At 48.3% G+C, this 18,308-nt stretch overlaps 1 protein-coding gene across 1 annotated transcript; it reads left to right on the forward strand.

Moving 5' to 3' along the window:
• The first annotated feature begins 1,738 nt into the window (after positions 1–1,738).
• Positions 1,739–13,354, forward strand: LOC127006351 (negative elongation factor A-like). Its single transcript, XM_050876183.1, has 10 exons — positions 1,739–1,973; positions 4,666–4,787; positions 5,906–6,050; positions 6,708–6,873; positions 7,571–7,734; positions 8,119–8,476; positions 8,672–8,961; positions 10,048–10,305; positions 10,655–10,754; positions 11,177–13,354. The coding sequence occupies exons 1-10, from the start codon at positions 1,764–1,766 to the stop codon at positions 11,353–11,355; spliced, it is 1,992 nt and encodes a 663-aa protein (XP_050732140.1). The 5' UTR covers positions 1,739–1,763; the 3' UTR covers positions 11,356–13,354.
• Positions 13,355–18,308: the final 4,954 nt, after the last annotated feature.

Below are 18,308 nucleotides of genomic sequence, written 5' to 3' on the forward strand. Positions count from 1 at the left end.
CGTCTTCTTCTTCTTCTTCTCTTCCTTCTTCATTTTATATTCTTCACTGTGTTGTTTTTGTTGTTGTTCTTCCTCTTCTTCTTCAGTGTTCTAAGGCCATTATACACAAGACTGGGCATCGAACTCGTGTACTCGTGTGGTCCAGCTGTTGTTTCACCCACCGACATGGCTTCAACACGTACGAGACATAACACACGAGGGTTGATAATACGGTGACCGTGAGATATAGCGATCGAGGGCTGGCACGCGCGTTTCCCTTATGTAATACTGACCCAAGATACTGACTGTGAGTTGCGGATATACGTTGTTGTGGACTTACAGATAATACCCCGGATGTAGGTATAGGACTGACGCTGCGCACTGTCATATTATATAGTTAGGGTGAAGATGCTGGGTGACTCTTGCATTGGGAAGTTGGACGGCACGGAGATGAAAGAGTGAAGATGCTGGTTAACTCTTGCATTGGGATGTCGGACAGCACAGGGATGAATAAGTGAAGATGCTGGTTAACTCTTGCATCAGGAAGTTGGATGGCACGGAGATGAAAGAGTGAAGATCCTGGTTAACTCTTGCATTGGGATGTCGGACAGCACAGGGATGAAAGAGTGAAGATGCAGGATTAACTCTTGCATTCGTAAGCTGGATAGCACAGGGATGAAAGAGCGAAGATCCTGGTTGACTCTTGCATCAGGAATTTGGACGTACAGCACTCGGATGAAAGTAGGAAAATACTGGTTATAAATCCTGCACTTAAGTTTCCTACAATCCCAGGAAATGCTTGGATGTTGACGAAACTATAAGATGATGTGGTACAATTATGTTACTTTTTTCCTAATATGGTGTAATGATATGTTTTCCTAATGATGTGATAGGATTGTAGTAGTAGTAGTAGTAGTAGTAGTAGTAGTAGTAGTAGTAGTAGTAGTAGTACTGGTTGTTGTTGTTGTTGTTCTTCTTCTTCTTCTTCTTCTTTTTCCTCCTTCTCCTCTTCCTCTTCCTCCTCCTCCTCTTCAAACGTTTCTTCTGTACCAAATTATTCCTATTTCTCCTTTTTTTCCTCCTTTTTCTCCTCCTCAAAACAACGAAGAGAACGATAATCATAGAACTGACCATTTTATTTTATTTTATTTCATTTATTTTATTATCATTATTATTTTTTTAGGTCTGCCTGTATAGCGCCGGTAAGCTCTCTTGAGGGTCTTCTTGGACGGTCCCAGGTCGGTAGTGGCGCGGGCGAATTATATTTACAGTGGCTGCCGCGTTGTGTGACTCGATCCTTACTTATTAAATGGCCCATGCTGCCCCCGGTGCTTCATTTGACCGAAGTCTCTAAAGTTATGTTGGAAGGGAACTAAAGGAATGAGAAGGAAAGGAGGTTGTTATAGTTAAGTCGCATTGGTCCCCTTGAAGTCGTAGATAGGCACGCTAACCACTGCACCACGGAAGGGAATGCTAAGAAAATCATACGTAGAGAAGATCACACACAAAAACAGTATGAAATAAATGAGTGAAATGTAAATAGCATGTTGTAATAATCAAACATGGTATATAACAAAAAATATATACCACAGTTAACCGCAAGAAACATATCACACGCATAAAATAGTATGAAATAAATGTATAAAACGTAAACAACTTATAACAATAACTAATTTTGCTATATAACGACGCTAAAATATGGTAAATAAATATACTCATGGTCCCTAAATCCAAGATGGCGGCGCGTGTGACGTCAGAGGCGGGCGTGACGTCACAACCACAACATGGCGGCGGCGAGGGACAATGACATCTCGCTGTGGCTGCATAATAAGCTCGGCACCTCCTCCGACACGTGGTCCGAGGGCTCCATTTGCGCGCAGCTGAACGTTGATGTACTGAGGAATATTAAGGAGTGCTTCGTGGAGCTGCAGACCCAAGTGAAGCTCAAATTACTGCTGTCTTTCTTCCACATCCCCAAGCGCAATGTCGAGGAGGTGTGTGTTTGGGGGGGTTTGTTTACGTGTCTGGCTTGTTTACGTGTGTGTTTGTTTACGTGTTTGTGTGTGTGCTTGTTTGTTTGTGTGGCTGGCTTTACGTTTGTGTGTGCGTGTGTTTGTTTACATGTGTGTGTGTGTGTGTGTGTGTGCGTTTGTGCGTGTTTGTTTACGTGTTTGTGTTTTGGAGGGAATGTTTGTGTTTGAGTTTGTTTGTGTGGGTGTAAATGTGTACTTTTCTTGTGTAAGTGTTTGTATAGTCTGAGATATGTGTGTGTGTTTGTTTACGTGTTTGTGTTTTGGAGGGAATATTTGTTTGTTTGTTTACGTGTGTTTGTATGTGTTTGTGTGGGTGTAAATGTGTACTTTTCTTGTGTAAGTGTTTGTATAGTCTGAGATATGTGTGTGTGTGTGTGTGTGTGTTTTGGAGGGAATATTTGTTTGTATGTGTTTGTGTGGGTGTAAATGTGTACTTTTCTTGTGTAAGTGTTTGTATAGTCTGAGATATGTGTGTGTGTGTGTGTGTGTGTGTGTGTGTTTTGGAGGGAATATTTGTTTGTTTGTTTACGTGTGTTTGTATGTGTTTGTGTGGGTGTAAATGTATACTTTTCTTGTTAAGTGTTTGTTTAGTCTGAGATATGTGTGTGTGTGTGTGTGTGTGTTTTGGAGGGAATATTTGTTTGTTTGTTTACATGTGTTTGTATGTGTTTGTGTGGGTGTAAATGTGTACTTTTCTTGTTAAGTGTTTGTTTAGTCTGAGATGTGTGTGTGTGTGTGTGTGTGTGTTACGGATTCAGTGTCAATAGGTTACTACTTAGGTCAGGTCAGGTCACATCCATTAGTCAATTCAGTGGCAATAGGTTACTACTTAGGTCAGGTCAGGTCACATCCATTAGTCAATTCAGTGTCAATAGGTTACTACTTAGGTCAGGTCAGGTCACATCTATTTGTCAATTAAGTGGGTAATATTCTCGAGAGGGCAGCCTCCTCTTGTGAAGTTAATATTTACAACATGGATTCATTTTTGGTCCCTAAATTCAGTGCAGTAACAAGTGATCTCTGGAAAATAGAAAGGGGTCGAGGGGGAGACAGCCAAAGGGCAACAAAAAGAGCGTAGAAAAAAAGCCCGCTACTTCTCTGTCCATACAACACAGTGCCGTATTGCTTTTCCGTCGCAAATGGAAGGGGGGTCGAGAGGGAAGAAGCCCCCCTGTTAGGTAGGTTACATATAGTTGGGGTTTGGTAGTTTAAATTTATTCAGCATGCAGTTTGTGGCGGTGGAAAATTACGCAGCATTATGGCATTGGGCTGACAGATATTATGATGATGTAGCTAGCACAAAAAAATTATCGTCAACGCACACGTTTGTCACAGTTAGAATTTAGTGAGTGAGTGAGTTGTCTTATCATCAATGCACACGTTTGTCACAGTTAGAATTTAGTGAGTTCTTGTAGCTAGCACAAAAAAATTATCGTCAACGCACACGTTTGTCACAGTTAGAATTTAGTGAGTGAGTGAGTCTTAAGTGCTTTCTTGAAGGTTGCCGGTGTTTTCAATAATCTCGGCATCATACCGTTTACCGTTTACGAGGTTTCAGGCCCCGGTCCACTGCCATAGCTAGCACCAAAAATTATCATCAATGCACACGTTTGTCACATTTAGAATTTAGTGAGTGAGTGAGTCTTAAGTGCTTTCTTGAAGGTTGCCGGTGTTTTCAATAATCTCGGCATCATACCGTTTACGAGGTTTCAGGCCCCGGTCCACTGCCATAGCTAGCACAAAAAAATTATCGTCAATGCACATTTTTGTTACAGTTAGAATTTAGTGAGTGAGTGAGTCTTAAGTGCTTTCTTGAAGGTTGCCGGTGTTTTCAATAATCTCGTCATCATACCGTTTACCGTTTATGAGGTTTCAGGCCCCGGTCCACTGCCATAGCTAGCACAAAAAATTATCGTCAATGCACATTTTTGTTACAGTTAGAATTTAGTGAGTGAGTGAGTCTTAAGTACTTTCTTGAAGGTTGCCGGTGTTTTCAATAATCTCGTCATCATTCCGTTTACCGTTTACGAGGTTTCAGGCCCCGGTCCGCCCCCATAGCAGCGCTCCACAGTGCCGCCAACAGTAATATTAGTACCAAAAGTTATTCACAATCCTTAAGTTTGTGAAGTCATATGATTTAGTGGATAAGTGAGTTCTGCACTTTCTTGAAGATTGTCATAGTGACTTAGCCATGTTTTGTTTAGCGCTAAAATTCAAAACACTTTAGAATCATTCCCTGGGTGCGTCTGTCTCAAGCAAGGGACACTTTTGTACTGTATGGAAATATGAAACACTTTCCGCACACACAACACACTACTGTATCGCTCACTGTTGCAAATCTCCACCTGAAATTGACCTCTCTTTTGGCTATTCTTTAATTTTGCCTTTTATGGGAGCGGTGAGTAGCGGGCTTTTTTTTTGTACTCTTTTTGTTGCCCTTGAGCCATGTCCTCTGATGTAAAAAAAAAAAAATCACTCGTTCATGATGTCCAGTCGTCCCTCAAATAGTACGGTTTCCAATAGTTCGGAAGATTTGAAAAAATGATTGAAATTGACTTAAATCGTACAATCCTGCAATTATTTGACTGAATGAGTAACTGGGTGACTGACATACCGCCTCCACATCCACCCGTCATCTTCCGCTCCTTTACAGTGGCGAGCGGAGTTGGAGGAGATTCTGGAGGTGGCGGTGGTGGACAGCGAGCCGTGGGTGGCCATGCTGGCGGAAATCATGCGTACCTGTCCGTCAACCGGCCACCTGAACCTGGAGATAAGGTATTGTTATTATTATTATTATTATTATTATTATTATTATTATTATTATTATTATTATGGGGCCTCTGTTGGGGTTTGCAGTGCAGTGGAATTCAGATTAGTGAGTTTTCTCAGTGTCTGTGTTTATCCTTATGCTGTCCAAGTTTTTATTGCAAGAGTTTACCTGTATCTCCACTCTTTCATCCCTGTGCTATCCAACTTCCTGATGCAAGAGTTAACCAGCATCTTCACTCTTTCATCCCTGTGCTGTCCAACTTTCTTATACAGGAGTTAACCAGCATCTTCATTCTCTCCCTCCCTGTGCCCTCTACTTTCTAATTAAGAGTTAATCAGCATCTTTTCTCCTTCACTATCCAACTTCCTGATGCAAGAGTTAACCAGCATCTTCACTCTTTCATCCCTGTGCTGTCCAACTTTCTAATACAGGAGTTAATCAGCATCTTCACTCTTTCATCCTTCTGCTGTCCAACTTCCTGATGCAAGAGTTAACCAGCATCTTCACTCTTTCATCCCTGTGCTGTCCAACTTTCTAATACAGGAGTTAATCAGCATCTTCACTCTTTCATCCCTGTGCTATCCAACTTCCTGATGCAAGAGTTAACCAGCATCTTCACTCTTTCATCCCTGTGCTGTCCAACTTTCTAATACAGGAGTTAATCAGCATCTTCACTCTTTCATCCTTCTGCTGTCCAACTTCATGATGCAAGAGTTGACCTGTATCTTCACTCTTTCATCCCTGTGCTGTCCAACTTTCTAATACAGGAGTTAATCAGCATCTTCACTCTTTCATCCTTCTGCTGTCCAACTTCATGATGCAAGAGTTGACCTGTATCTTCACTCTTTCATCCCTGTGCTGTCCAACTTTCTAATGCAAGAGTTAACTAGCATCTTCATTCTTTCACTTCTTTGGCAAACTCATGAATGTCCTTCCTTCCTTCCTTACATTTTTCCTTCCTTCCTTCCTTCCTTCCTTTCTTTCTACCTTCCCTCCTTCCTTCCTTCTTTCCTTCCCTCCATCCATCCATTCACCCTTCCCTTCACCACACAATCCCTCCCTTAAACCCACAACTCTCCCTCACCTCACCCACCCTCACCCGTCACCCTTCACCCACCACCAGGGAGCCGCCCGAGAACCAGCGCATCACCCATGACCTCATCACAGAGCTGCGCAAGCTGGTCAAAAAACACAGCGAGCTCGGTCTCCTGCCCATGGAGTGCAACTATCTCAACCGCAACGCCTTCATGGCCGCCGCGGGGAGCCAGGTATGGGGTGCAAAGGGGGGATGTGCTGTGGTTGAGGGGGGATGTGCTGGGGTGTGTGAAAGAGGTGCATGTGCGTGGAGATTGAGGGGGAGGGTGTGTGGGTGTGTGGAAAGGGAGCCAGGTATGGGGTGCAGGGGGTTGAGGTGAAGGGGGGATGTGCTGGGGTGTGTGGAAGAGGTGCATGTGTGTGGGGATTGAGGGGGAGGGTGTGTGGGTGTGTGGGAGGGGAGCCAGGTATGGGGTGAAGGGGGATGTGCTGGGTTGTGTGGAAGAGGTGCATGTGTGTGGGGATTGAGGGGGAGGGTGTGTGGGTGTGTGGGAGGGGAGCCAGGTATGGGGTGAGGGGGGATGTGCAGGGATGTGTGGAAGAGGTGCAGGTGTTGGGTCACTGAGGGGAGGGTGTGTGGGAAGGGAGCCAGGTATGGGGTGCGGGTGTGTGAGGGGGGGATGTGCAAGTATGGGGTGTGTGTGGGGGGTAGCGGGGATTAAGGGGGTGGGAAGAGGTAGGAGGGGGGATGCGTGAAAGGGGTGAGGTTGTGATGGGTTTAAGGGGGTGGGAAGAAGGATGCATGGGTGTGTGTGAGGGTGTGCTGGAGGGGTGAAAAAAGTGAGTAGGGTGTCATCTAACCACCTCCCACCTCCCCCCATCCCCCACAGGCCCCCCTCACCAAGCACTTTGCCCTCAAGCGGAAACCCAAGGCAGCCGCCCTCCGCGCCGAGCTGCTCAATCGCTCCGCCGATGCCCAGGCCAACGTGAAGAAGAGCCAGCTGCCCACCGTGCCCGTCCGCTCCAGGGGCATACCACGGAAGATGAATGACACCAGTGAGTCTTGGGGGGTGGGGCAGGGGTAGTGTGGGGGGGTAGGGGTAAGGGGTAGTGGACAGGGGTGGTGGTAAGGGGAATGGAGAAGGAGGTGGAGGAGGAGGAAGATTTTGAAGAAGAGAACGGAAGAGGAGGAGGAGGAGGTGAAGAGAGAAAGAGGAACATGAGAGGGTAGTAAGAATGAGGAGGAGGAGGAGGAAGGAAGAGATTGAAGAAGAGAAGGAGAGAGAGAAGGAAGAAAGTGTAGGAGGAGGAGAAGGAAAAAAAAAGATATAGGAAAAGATGAGGAGGAGGAAGGAAGAAAGTGGAAGAGGAGGAAAGCAGAAGGTGGATGAAAAGGAAGGAGGAAAGAGAAAGAGAAGGATAAGAAGATAAAAAGAAAGAGGAGGAAGACAGGAATGAAGGAAGAACAAATAGGAGAAGAGGAAGGAAGAGACTGAAGAAAAGAAAGAAAGGGAGGAAGAAGGAGAGAGGAAGGAAGTGGAGGAGAAAAACAAAGGAGGAAGAGGAAGAAAAAAAAACATAACCAACTATAGAACACTCAATGTAACCTAACCTAACCAACCCTAACCTAACCCAACCTAACATTAACCTAACCTAACCTAACCTAACCTAACATTAACCTAACCTAACCTAACCTAACCTAACCCTCCCCAGCTCCCCTTCTAATGACCTCCCTTTTCCCCCCTTCCCGCAGCTCCTCTCAAGGGCATCCCCAGTCGCCTGCCGGGGTCGGGGCTGCGGGGGTCTGGCCTGGGGTCCACGCCGCTCACTCGCCCTCTTGCACGCTCATCCATGACGCGGAAGGACGGTGGAATCAAGCTGGTGGAGATTACGGAGTCGCCGATCACAGCCCAGATGGTGTGTGTGTGTGTGTATGTGTGTGTGTGTGTGTGTGTGTTCTGCCCCATTCTATCCCACTCCTCCCTCCCACCTCTTCCTCTTCCTCTTTCCTCCTCTTTCCTTCTCATCTACCCTCTACTTTTCTCCTCCTCTGCTTCCTTCCTTCCTTCCTCCTCCTCCTCCTCCTCCTCCTCCTCCTCCTCCTCCTCCTCTTCCTCTTTCCTCCTCCTCTAATTCCTTCTTTCCTTCCTTCTCCTCTTCCTCTTTCCCTCTCCTCCTCCTCCTCCTCCTCCATCTCCCTTCTCCTCCTCCATCCCCATCACTCTCTCCACCCACTCCCACATCCTCCACACTCCACATCCCACACACACTCACCTCCCTCCCTCTCTCCCTCCCCCCCAGAGCAAGAAGCGGAGGAAGGCGCAGGAGGCCTCGGACGCCAAGGCCAGCGAGGCGGAGGACAAGAGGCGCGAACAACAACAACAACAACAAGCAGCGGCAGCCCAACAACAGCAACAACAACAACAACAGACGGTGGTGGTGGTGGAGGGGGCGGCGGTGGCGGCTGCGGGGGGCGGGGGCAAGCAGGGGGGGCAGGCGGCGCAGCAGGTCACGGTGTCAGCTGCCGCAGCCGCCACGCCGGACTATGCCGCGGGCCTGACCCCCTCCAACCCCCCCACCCCAGGCCCCCCCGCCACCCCCACCACCCCCCTGCTGGCCGCCACGCCCCCAGGGTCTGTCACCACCACTACGATACATGGTGAGTGCGTGTGTGTGTGTGTCTGTCTGTCTGTCTGTCTGTCTTATTTCTCTCTCTCTCTCTCTCTCTCTCTCTCTCTCTCTCTCTCTCTCTCTCTCTCTCTCTCTCTCTCTCTCTCATCTACTCTTCTCTCCCACACCCTAATGCAAGAGTAACCCCCCCCCTAATCTCTCACCCCTTCCCCCCCTCCCCCAGCCAATGCAGTCGTGGGCACCATAACCTCACGCTCCGCCCTGCAGTCGACATCAGCGGCGGCCGGCGGGGGGCGAGCGAGCACCCCCACCGCCGCCGCCACCACCACTCAGCGGATCATCGTCACCCCAAGCAGCAGTCAGGCTACCGGGTCGCCCACGCTGGTCTACCGGACGGTCACCCCGGTCTTCACGGCGGCCGAGGTTGTCCCCGCCCCGGCCGCCATAGCCGCCACCTCGGTTGCGGAGGCGCCGCCCACCCCCTCAGGCCAGCCACAGTATGCCACATTGCAGGTAGGTGTGAGGGAGGGGAGGGAAGAGAAGGGAAGGGAGGAAGGAGGAAGGAAGGAAGGGAGGGAAGGGGAGAAGGAGGAAGAAGGAAGGGGAGAGGGAGGAAGGAGGGAAGGGGAGAAGGAGGAAGGAGGGAAGGGGAGGAGGAGGAGGAGGGAAGGGGAAAGAAGAGAAGGGGAAGGAAGGGAGGAAGAAGGAAGGAGGAAGGGAGGAGGAGGAAGAGAGAGAGAGAGAGAGAGAGAGAGAGAGAGAGAGAGAGAGAGAGAGACACCAACCTAACTTAACCTAACCTAACCAAAACAGACTCACTCCACACCCTTCCTCCTCCTTCCCCTCTAACCTCCCCTTCCTCTTCCTCCCCTATCCCCTACCTTCCCCTTCTTCTTCCCTTCTTCTCTTCCCCCTTCTTCCCTTCCATTCTCTTACCTTCCTCCCTTTCTCCTACTCTCCCCCTCCCTCTAACCTCCCCTTCCTTCCTCCCTTCTTCCTCCCTTACCAACACTCTTGACCTCTTCCCCTATCCCCTACCTTACCCTCCTCCCTTCCATTCTCTCCCTTCCCTAACCCCCCCCCCCTGCTTCCCTCTCTCCCCCTCCCTCTAACCTCCCTTTCCTTCCCCTTTTCCTTCCTCCCTTCTTCCTCCCTTACCTCCACCCTTGACCTCTTCCCCTGTCCCCTACCTTACCCTCCTCCCTTCCATTCTCTCCCTTCCCTAACCCCTCACCCCCCCCACTTCCCTCTCTCCCCCTCCCTCTAACCTCCCCTTCCTTCCCCTTTTCCTTCCTCCCTTTTTCCTCCCTTACCCCCACTCTTGACCTCTTCCCCTATTCCCTACTGTACCCTCCTCCCTTCCATTCTCTCCCTTCCCTAACCCCTCACCCCCCCCACTTCCCTCTCTCCCCCTCCCTCTAACCTCCCCTTCCTTCCCCTTTTCTTTCCTCCCTTCTTCCTCCCTTACCCCCAACCTTGACCTCTTCCCCTATCCCCTACCTTACCCTCCTCCCTTCCATTCTCTCCCTCCCATAAGCCCTCACCCCCCCCACTTCCCTCTCTCCCCCTCCCTCTAACCTCCCCTTCCGCTCCCCCCAGCCACTCCAGCCTGAGTTGGTATACACGACCCCTGCCCTGCCTGCTGCCTCCACCATCACCCAGGGCACAACGCAGCAGGCGGCGGAGCAGACTCAGCAGATCAGCCAGCAGGTCATCACCGTCACCCCAGCGCAGGCGGAAGCTCAGCAGCCTCAGCAGCAACAGCAACAGCAGGCGGCTCCCCTCGCGCAGACTGGCAACGCTGTGTCCTCGCAACAACAACAACAACAGCAGCAGAAGCGCGGCCTGTCCCTCACAGTGAGTCAGATTTTTTTATATTATTATTATTATTTTTTTTTTTTACAGTGGAGGAAACGGTTCAAGGGCAAAAAAAAAACGGATACAATGAGGAGACAGCCACAGATGCACTCTAGTCTATAACTTGAACTCTATGGAAAGTACAGCTTGGAGTTGAGTGGTCACATGTGGCGCTGTCTGTATAGCCAACAGGTCCATTGCAAAGTGCAGGATACCCATAACTGCATAAGGGAATGGACTGGGAAAGGAGAGCATGTACTGTTGACATAGGAGCATAGCCTAGGAGGGTCGAGCATGTATTATGGGCATAACACACACATACTAACGCACTTCTCTCGTCCCCCAACAGCGCGAGCAGATGTTGGAAGCGCAGGAGATGTTCAGGACGAGCAACAAGGTCACGCGCCCCGAAAAGGCTCTCATTCTGGGCTTCATGGCTGGCTCCAGAGGTGAGGCGTGGAGGAGAGTGTGTGAGAGGGAGGAGGAGAGTGGTGTGAGTGTGTGAGGGAAGCAGAGAGTGTGTGTGTGTGTTTGTTGAGGAGAGGGAGTGAAAGCTTGTGTGTGTGAGTGTGTGTTTGTGTGTGTGAAAAAGAAGAGGAGAAAAATAATGAGTTTGTGAGGAGAGAATGATGGGTGAGTGAGTGCGTGAGTGTGTGTGTGTGTGTGTGTGTGTGTAACAAGGAAAAGAGAGAGAGGAAGAGAGTGTGAGATTTCTAGTGAGTGTGACAGGGAGAGTGTGTGTGGTTGAGTGTGAGTGTAACAAGGAAGAGAGAGGGAGAGAGTGTGAGTGTGAGTGTGACAGGCAGAGTGAGTAAGGAAATCAAGAGAGAGAGAGAGACCCACCCACCCATACCCACATTTCCACCCCCAGAGAACCCATGTCCGCACCTTGGGAACATCGTAACCATCAAGCTAAGCGAAGGGGAGGAAACCGTGACCCAACCCGACGGCCCCGTTCTCACCATGCTTGCGGAGACCCACTTCCAGATGAACTACAACACTGGGGAGTGGAAGCGCATCAAGAAATACCGTCCCCTACCCACGGAGTGATCGCCCCGCCCCGGCCTGCCCCGTCTCACCCTCGCCCTGGTCACGCCTTGGGGTATGGTTAGGGTCGGGGTGTGGGGGTGGTTTCGTGCTGTGTGTGTGTGTGTGTGTGTAGGTGTTTGGTTGTCTGTCGATGAGTGGTTGGCTGAATGGGTCTATTGATGGGTGTATGGTTGCCTGGTTGACTGTCTGTATTGATGGCTGTTTGGTTGTCTGTTGATGGTTGGCTGTTTAAAGAGCTAGATTTCCTCATGACTAAGTGACTGGCTGACTGACTGACTGGCAAACTGAATGAGTGACTGACTGACTGACTGATTGAGTGAATGCATTATTAGGTGACTGACTGACTGGCTATCTGTCGAGCTGTATGAATGGCTGACTGACTGACTGATTGAGTGAATGCCTGATCGACTGACTGATTGGGTGACTGACTGACTGAGTGAATGTATAACTAGCTGACTGACTGACTGACTGACCTCTAAATAGCTGATTGACTGACTGACTGACCTCTAACTGACTGACTGACTGACTGACTGACCTCTAACTGACTGACTGACTGACTGACTGACTGACCAGCTCTCACAATTCCTGCACCACTCTGTAGCCTACACATCACTGACACCCCCAGCCCCCCCCACCCATCAGGCACTGACATCCCCCCCCCTCCCTAAGCACCTCTCCCTCCCCCTGGTTCCTCACACCTCTGCCCCAGCACCCTGTCACCTGGGGGGGGAGGGTATGGCAGGGTTTAAAAATTCCAGATATATTTTATTTTATTTAATTATTTTTTTTCCATATTCAGCTTGTGTCAGGAGGGGTGTGTTAGTTTGTGTGTGTGTGTGTGTGTGTGTGTGTGTGTGAGAGAGAGAGAGAGAGAGAGAGAGAAAGAGAGAGAGAGAGTAGTGGTGGTGGTGGTGGTGGTTAACTCTTGCATTAGAAAGTTGGACAGCACAGGGATGAAAGAGTGGATATGATAGTTAACTCTTGCATTGGGAAGTTGGACAGGACAGGGATGAAAGAGTGGATATGATAGTTAACTCTTGCATTGGAAAGTTGTACAGCACAGGGATGAAAGAGTGGATATGATAGTTAACTCTTGCATTGGAAAGTTGGACAGCACAGGGATGAAAGAGTGGATATGATAGTTAACTCTTGCATTGGAAAGTTGTACAGCACAGGGATGAAAGAGTGGATATGATGGTTAACTCTTGCATTGTGAAGTTGGACAGGGAGCACAGGGATGAAAGAGTGGATATGATAGTTAACTCTTGCATTGGAAAGTTGGACAGCACAGGGATGAAAGAGTGGATATGATAGTTAACTCTTGCATTGGAAAGTTGGACAGCACAGGGATGAAAGAGTGGATATGATAGTTAACTCTTGCATTGGAAAGTTGTACAGCACAGGGATGAAAGAGTGGATATGATAGTTAACTCTTGCATTGGGAAGTTGGACAGGGAGCACAGGGATGAAAGAGTGGAGAGAATGGTTAACTCTTGCATCAGGAATTGGGACACTGCAAAGATGAAAGAGTGAAGACAAATGGTTAACTCCTGCATTGGGAAGTTGGACAGAGCATAAATGAAAGAGCGCAGACAAATGGTTAACTCCTGCATGGGGAATTGGGACAGTGCAGAAATGAGACTTAAGACACTGGGTGAAACTCCTGCATTAGAAAACTGGACAGGGAGCGCGGTATAAGGGCGCAAGAGTGTAGATATAGACTGACAATGAGTGATCCCAGTTAACCAAAGTGGTGAGAGATCGACAATACAGCGGGTAACTCTTGCATGAGGGAGTGGGACAGGAGCGCAACCACCACCACCATCACCACCACCTCCACCGTTATCACCACCACCGCCTGTCTTGTGTTAATGTGATAGGAGAGGAGAAGAACGACCTGGAGTATAAAGAAAGCACTATTTTATTCTTTCATTTTGTACATATCGCTCGCTGGCAGTGTATAAGCAACCAATATCAATAAAATGTGCCTCTACAGGTGCCCGGGGTGTGTGTGTGTGTTGCCTCTGTGTGTGCGTGTGTGTGTGTGTGTGTGCTATTCACCATGGCCTGATCATGTGCTGGACTCGTGATCACCAGCAGGCACCCTCCCGATATGAACAAGTGCTTTTTATCGTCGATCTATGGGTACTGTGTGTGTGTGTGTGTGTGTGTGTGTGTGTGTGTTTTTCTGCTATTCTTTTTTTCTGTTCTTTTGTTTCATTCTTTCCAACTCCTCCTTGTCTTCCCTTCCTTCCTTTCTTTCCTCCATTCTGATTTTCTTTCTTCTTTCCTTCCTCCTCCTCCTCCTCCTCTCCTCTTCCCTTCCTTCCTTTCTTTCCTCCATTCTAATTTCCTATCTTCATTCCTTCCTCCTTCTCTCTTCCCTCCCTTCCTTCCTTTCTTTCTTCCATTCTAATTTTCCATCCTCATTCCTTCTTCCTCCTCCCCTCTTTCCTTCCTTCCTTTCTTCCCTTCAAAATTTCTTCCGTGAAAAAAACAAAACAAACGTATTAAATCGAAGTTCTATAAAATGATTAGGCCTACACCAGAAAACAAAATTATAGGCCTAAAAGGTCAACTGGGAAAAGTAATGAAGTACTGGAAGAGAAATCAACTGAAAAGCAAAATTATAAATACCCCAAAAAAGTAAGTATTAAGCCGAAGTTCTGTAAAATGAGTAGGCCTACACTAGAAAAATTATCGGCCTAAAAGATGAACTGGTAAAAGCCATTAAGTACTACAAAGGAAATCTACTGGAAGACTCAAAATTATAAAATGAGCAGTAGAAGTATAGATATAGATACTGACAATTGAGTGATCCCAGTTAACCAAAGTGGTGAGAGATCGGCGATACAGCGGGTAACTCTTGCATGAGGGAGTGGGACAGGAGCGCAACCACCACCACCACCACCTGATATAGTCTATTGTTGCAAGTAAAACAACAAAGGAGAAAGATTGATTGATTGATAGTCTATTGTTGCAAGTAAAACAACAAAGGAGAAGGGAGGAACAGTGATTAGCGGGCTTTTAAGTTTTCATTTCTGTTTGTCCTTGAGCTGTTAACTGTAAAAAGAAGTAAAATTCGACCAAGTACTGATAAACTGGAAAACTCGAAAGTAGTAAAAGATAAGCTGCAATTAACTACTTGAGGAACAGGAAGAGCAGGTGACAGGTCGACGAGGAGGAAGATAAAATGAAGAGTAGGAGATAATAGACGAGGAAGAGAGTGGGAGACGTTCACCGCCCCGTTGACAGCGCGAAGGGACTGCATGGCTTCTACTGGTCCTACAGGAGTCTTGCCGCGGTCCACCAACTGTCTGAAGGTGAGTCCCTGGGCACGCCTCCTCTAACTAAGTAGGGATGAAGTAATCTAGAATCCTTGGCGGTGATGCTGGGGGAGGAAGGGAGGGATTGGGAAGGGGAGATGTCAGGGCGGGTAGGGGAGTTGGCGGGTTCGCTGTGTTGTGTCCATGAAGCCCCGAGTTGTGAGTCCTAACCACGCCGTCTCTAACTAAGTAGGGATGAAGTAATCTAGAATCCTTGGCGGTGATGCTGGGGGAAGGAGGGACTGGGAAGGGGAGTTGGCGGGTTCGCTGTGTTGTGTATCCATGAAGCCCCGAGTTGTGAGTTCCTAACCACGCCGTCTCTAACTAAGTAGGGATGGAGTAATCTTGAATCCTTGGCGGTGATGCTGGGGGAGGGAGGGACTGGGATGGGAGGGATTGGGAAGGGGAGATGTCAGAGTGGGCAGGGGAGTTGGCGGGTTCGCTGTGTTGTGTGTCCATGAAGCCCCACGTGACTCGGCGGTCGAAGGTTTACCAGCATGGCGTGTGTGCGTGTAAGGATATGGGCGGTGTCGAAGGGGGAGGGACATGTCACCGCTTGGAGGGAAAACCGATCGAGTCTGAAGAACAATCGCCACGCGCTGTCCCGCCTCCCAACGCGATGGACGCCATTCTTGTGATTTGGGTGATACACTTTCTTTTGGACGCTTATAAGTGCACTGTGCTTGTTACGTAATATAGTTAAACCTCTTGCAACACTCTCCGTGGGCGTTCAGAAAAGAAGTTAAGTAAAAAATGGAGGTTTGTTACTCTAATAAACTCGTATTCCTCTTCCTTTCACAGTTAAGGAGTCTGCAGTTCAAGGGCAAAAATATGAGAGAGAAATATCCCACTATTCTCTGCCCCTGTATTAGAAAGCGAACCTAATTTAAATCTCGCTTACCAACATACCCACCTTCCTTTTCTTCCACCTTAATTTCTACTCATCCACCCACCACATCTCACCTACTCACATACCCATCCACCTATTCTTCCACCTTTATCACACACCTATCCACAAGCCCACCTCTCAATTCTTCCACCTTTTAATTAAGCCCCTATGTGATGGGTGGAGGGGGGCGGATCAAGCTGCATTGCGTAGACCTGCCCCACGCCCCCGCGGCACCAGTGGGCGGCGGGGGTGACGGGGTGTGGGGACGTTCCTGTTGCACGGTAGCGGATGGAGCCGGAAAGGGTGTGCGGCCCGGGGTGAGGTGGAGACGGGGAAGCGGGGGTGAGGGGTGCATCGGGGCGGGCAGGGCGTGACATCATCCCGGACACTGGGCGCCTAGCTGTCAGGCACATCTTCTCTCCCTCTTCTCACTTTTTCCCAATTTTCCTTTACCTTCTCTTCTTTTCGTTCTTCTCTCCTCTTCTTTCTCCCAATTTTCTTTCTGCATTTCTCCCATCTCCCTTCTCCTTCACTCCCCTTGAATGCCGCGGCGCTGTCTCCCGAAGTGTGATATGTGTTGATTGATGTGTCATGAGGGAGCGGCTGTCGGAATGCAGCCTTGCAGCCTCGACTCGGGGCAGCATTGTCGTCAGGTGATCGGTAATTAAAGAGCTGCTGAGGTACTGTTATGGCCCTGGTGGTAGTTTGGGCCTTCCTCTGTACCATGAACCTAAGAGACACGTATTTGACAAGGCTTTCATAGGAGTTTTGGGCATTTCCAAGTGTACTTTTATGACCCCGGTGGTAGTTTGGCCCTTCCTCTGTACCATGAACCTAAGAAACACGTATTTGACAAGGTTTTCATAGGAGTTTTGGGCATTTCCTGGGGTACTTTTATGACCCTGGTGGTAGTTTGGCCCTTCTTCTGTACCATGAACCTAAGAAACACGTATTTGACAAGGCTTTCGTAGGAGTTTGGGGGCATTTCCAAGTGTACTTTTATGACCCCGGTGGTAGTTTGGCCCTTCCTCTGTACCATGAACCTAAGAAACACGTATTTGACAAGGTTTTCATAGGAGTTTTGGGCATTTCCTGAGGTGCTTTTATGGCCCTGGTGGTAGTGTGGCCCTTCCTCTGTACCATGAACCTAAGAAACACGTATTTGACAAGGCTTTCGTAGGAGTTTGGGGGCATTTCCAAGTGTACTTTTATGACCCCGGTGGTAGTTTGGGCCTTCCTCTGTACCATGAACCTAAGAAACACATATTTGACAAGGCTTTCGTAGGAGTTTGGGGGCATTTCCAAGTGTACTTTTATGACCCCGGTGGTAGTTTGTTGTTCATCCTTCTTCTGTACCATGAACCTAAGAAACACACATTGACAAGGCTTTCATAGGAGTTTTGGGCATTTCCTGAGGTGCTTTTATGGCCCTGGTGGTAGCTTGACCCTTCTTCTATACCATGAACCTAAGAAACACACATTGACAAGGCTTTCATAGGAGTTTTAGGCATTTCCAGGGGTACTTTTATGGCCCTGGTGGTAGTGTGGCCCTTCTTCTGTACCATGAACCTAAGAAACACGTATTTGACAAGGCTTTCATAGGAGTTTTGGGCATTTCCTGAGGTGCTTTTGTGGCCCTGGTGGTAGTGTGGCCCTTCCTCTGTACCGTGAACCTAAGAAACACGTATTTGACAAGGCTTTCGTAGAGTTTGGGGGCATTTCCAAGTGTACTTTTATGACCCCGGTGGTAGTTTGGCCCTTCCTCTGTACCATGAACCTAAGAAACACGTATTTGACAAGGTTTTCATAGGAGTTTTGGGCATTTCCTGGGGTACTTTTATGACCCTGGTGGTAGTTTGGCCCTTCCTCTGTACCGTGAACCTAAGAAACACGTATTTGACAAGGTTTTCATAGGAGTTTTGGGCATTTCCTGAGGTACTTTTATGGCCCTGGTGGTAGTTTGACCCTTCATCTGTACCATGAACCTAAGAAACACACATTGACAAGGCTTTCATAGGAGTTTTGGGCATTTCCAGAGGTACTTTTATGGCCCTGGTGGTAGTTTGACCCTTCCTCTGTACCATGAACCTAAGAAACACATATTTGACATGGGTATTTCCTGAGGTACTTTTATGACCCTGGTGGTAGTGTGACCCTTCTTCTGTACCATGAACCTAAGAAACACGTATTTGACAAGGCTTTCATAGGAGTTTTGGGCATTTCCTGAGGTACTTTTATGGCCCTGGTGGTAGTGTGGCCCTTCTTCTGTACCATGAACCTAAGAAACACACATTGACAAGGCTTTCATAGGAGTTTTGGGCATTTCCTGAGGTACTTTTATGGCCCTGGTGGTAGTGTGGCTCTTCCTCTGTACCGTGAACCTAAGAAACACGTATTTGACATGGGTATTTCCTGAGGTACTTTTATGACCCTGGTGGTAGTTTGGCCCTTCCTCTATACCATGAACCTAAGAAACACACATTGACAAGGCTTTCATAGGAGTTTTAGGCATTTCCAGAGGTACTTTTATGGCCCTGGTGGTAGTGTGACCCATCCTCTGTACCATGAACCTAAGAAACACACATTGACAAGGCTTTCATAGGAGTTTTGGGCATTTCCAAGTGTACTTTTATGACCCTGGTGGTAGCATGACCCTTCATCTGTACCGTGAACCTAAGAAACACGTATTTGACAAGGCATTCATAGGAGTTTTAGGCATTTCCAGAGGTACTTTTATG

Source organism: Eriocheir sinensis, chromosome 32 (assembly GCF_024679095.1).
Source record: "Eriocheir sinensis breed Jianghai 21 chromosome 32, ASM2467909v1, whole genome shotgun sequence".
Lineage (NCBI taxonomy): Eukaryota > Metazoa > Arthropoda > Malacostraca > Decapoda > Varunidae > Eriocheir > Eriocheir sinensis.

Excerpts from the sequence above, each read along its gene's own strand:
- LOC127006351 (XM_050876183.1), top strand. The coding sequence starts at position 1,764 with ATGGCGGCGGCGAGGGACAATGACATCTCGCTGTGGCTGCATAATAAG. Across the intron at positions 1,974-4,665 it reads CCAAGCGCAATGTCGAGGAG|TGGCGAGCGGAGTTGGAGGA; the intron begins GTGTGTGTTTGG and ends GCTCCTTTACAG. Across the intron at positions 8,962-10,047 it reads CACAGTATGCCACATTGCAG|CCACTCCAGCCTGAGTTGGT; the intron begins GTAGGTGTGAGG and ends CGCTCCCCCCAG.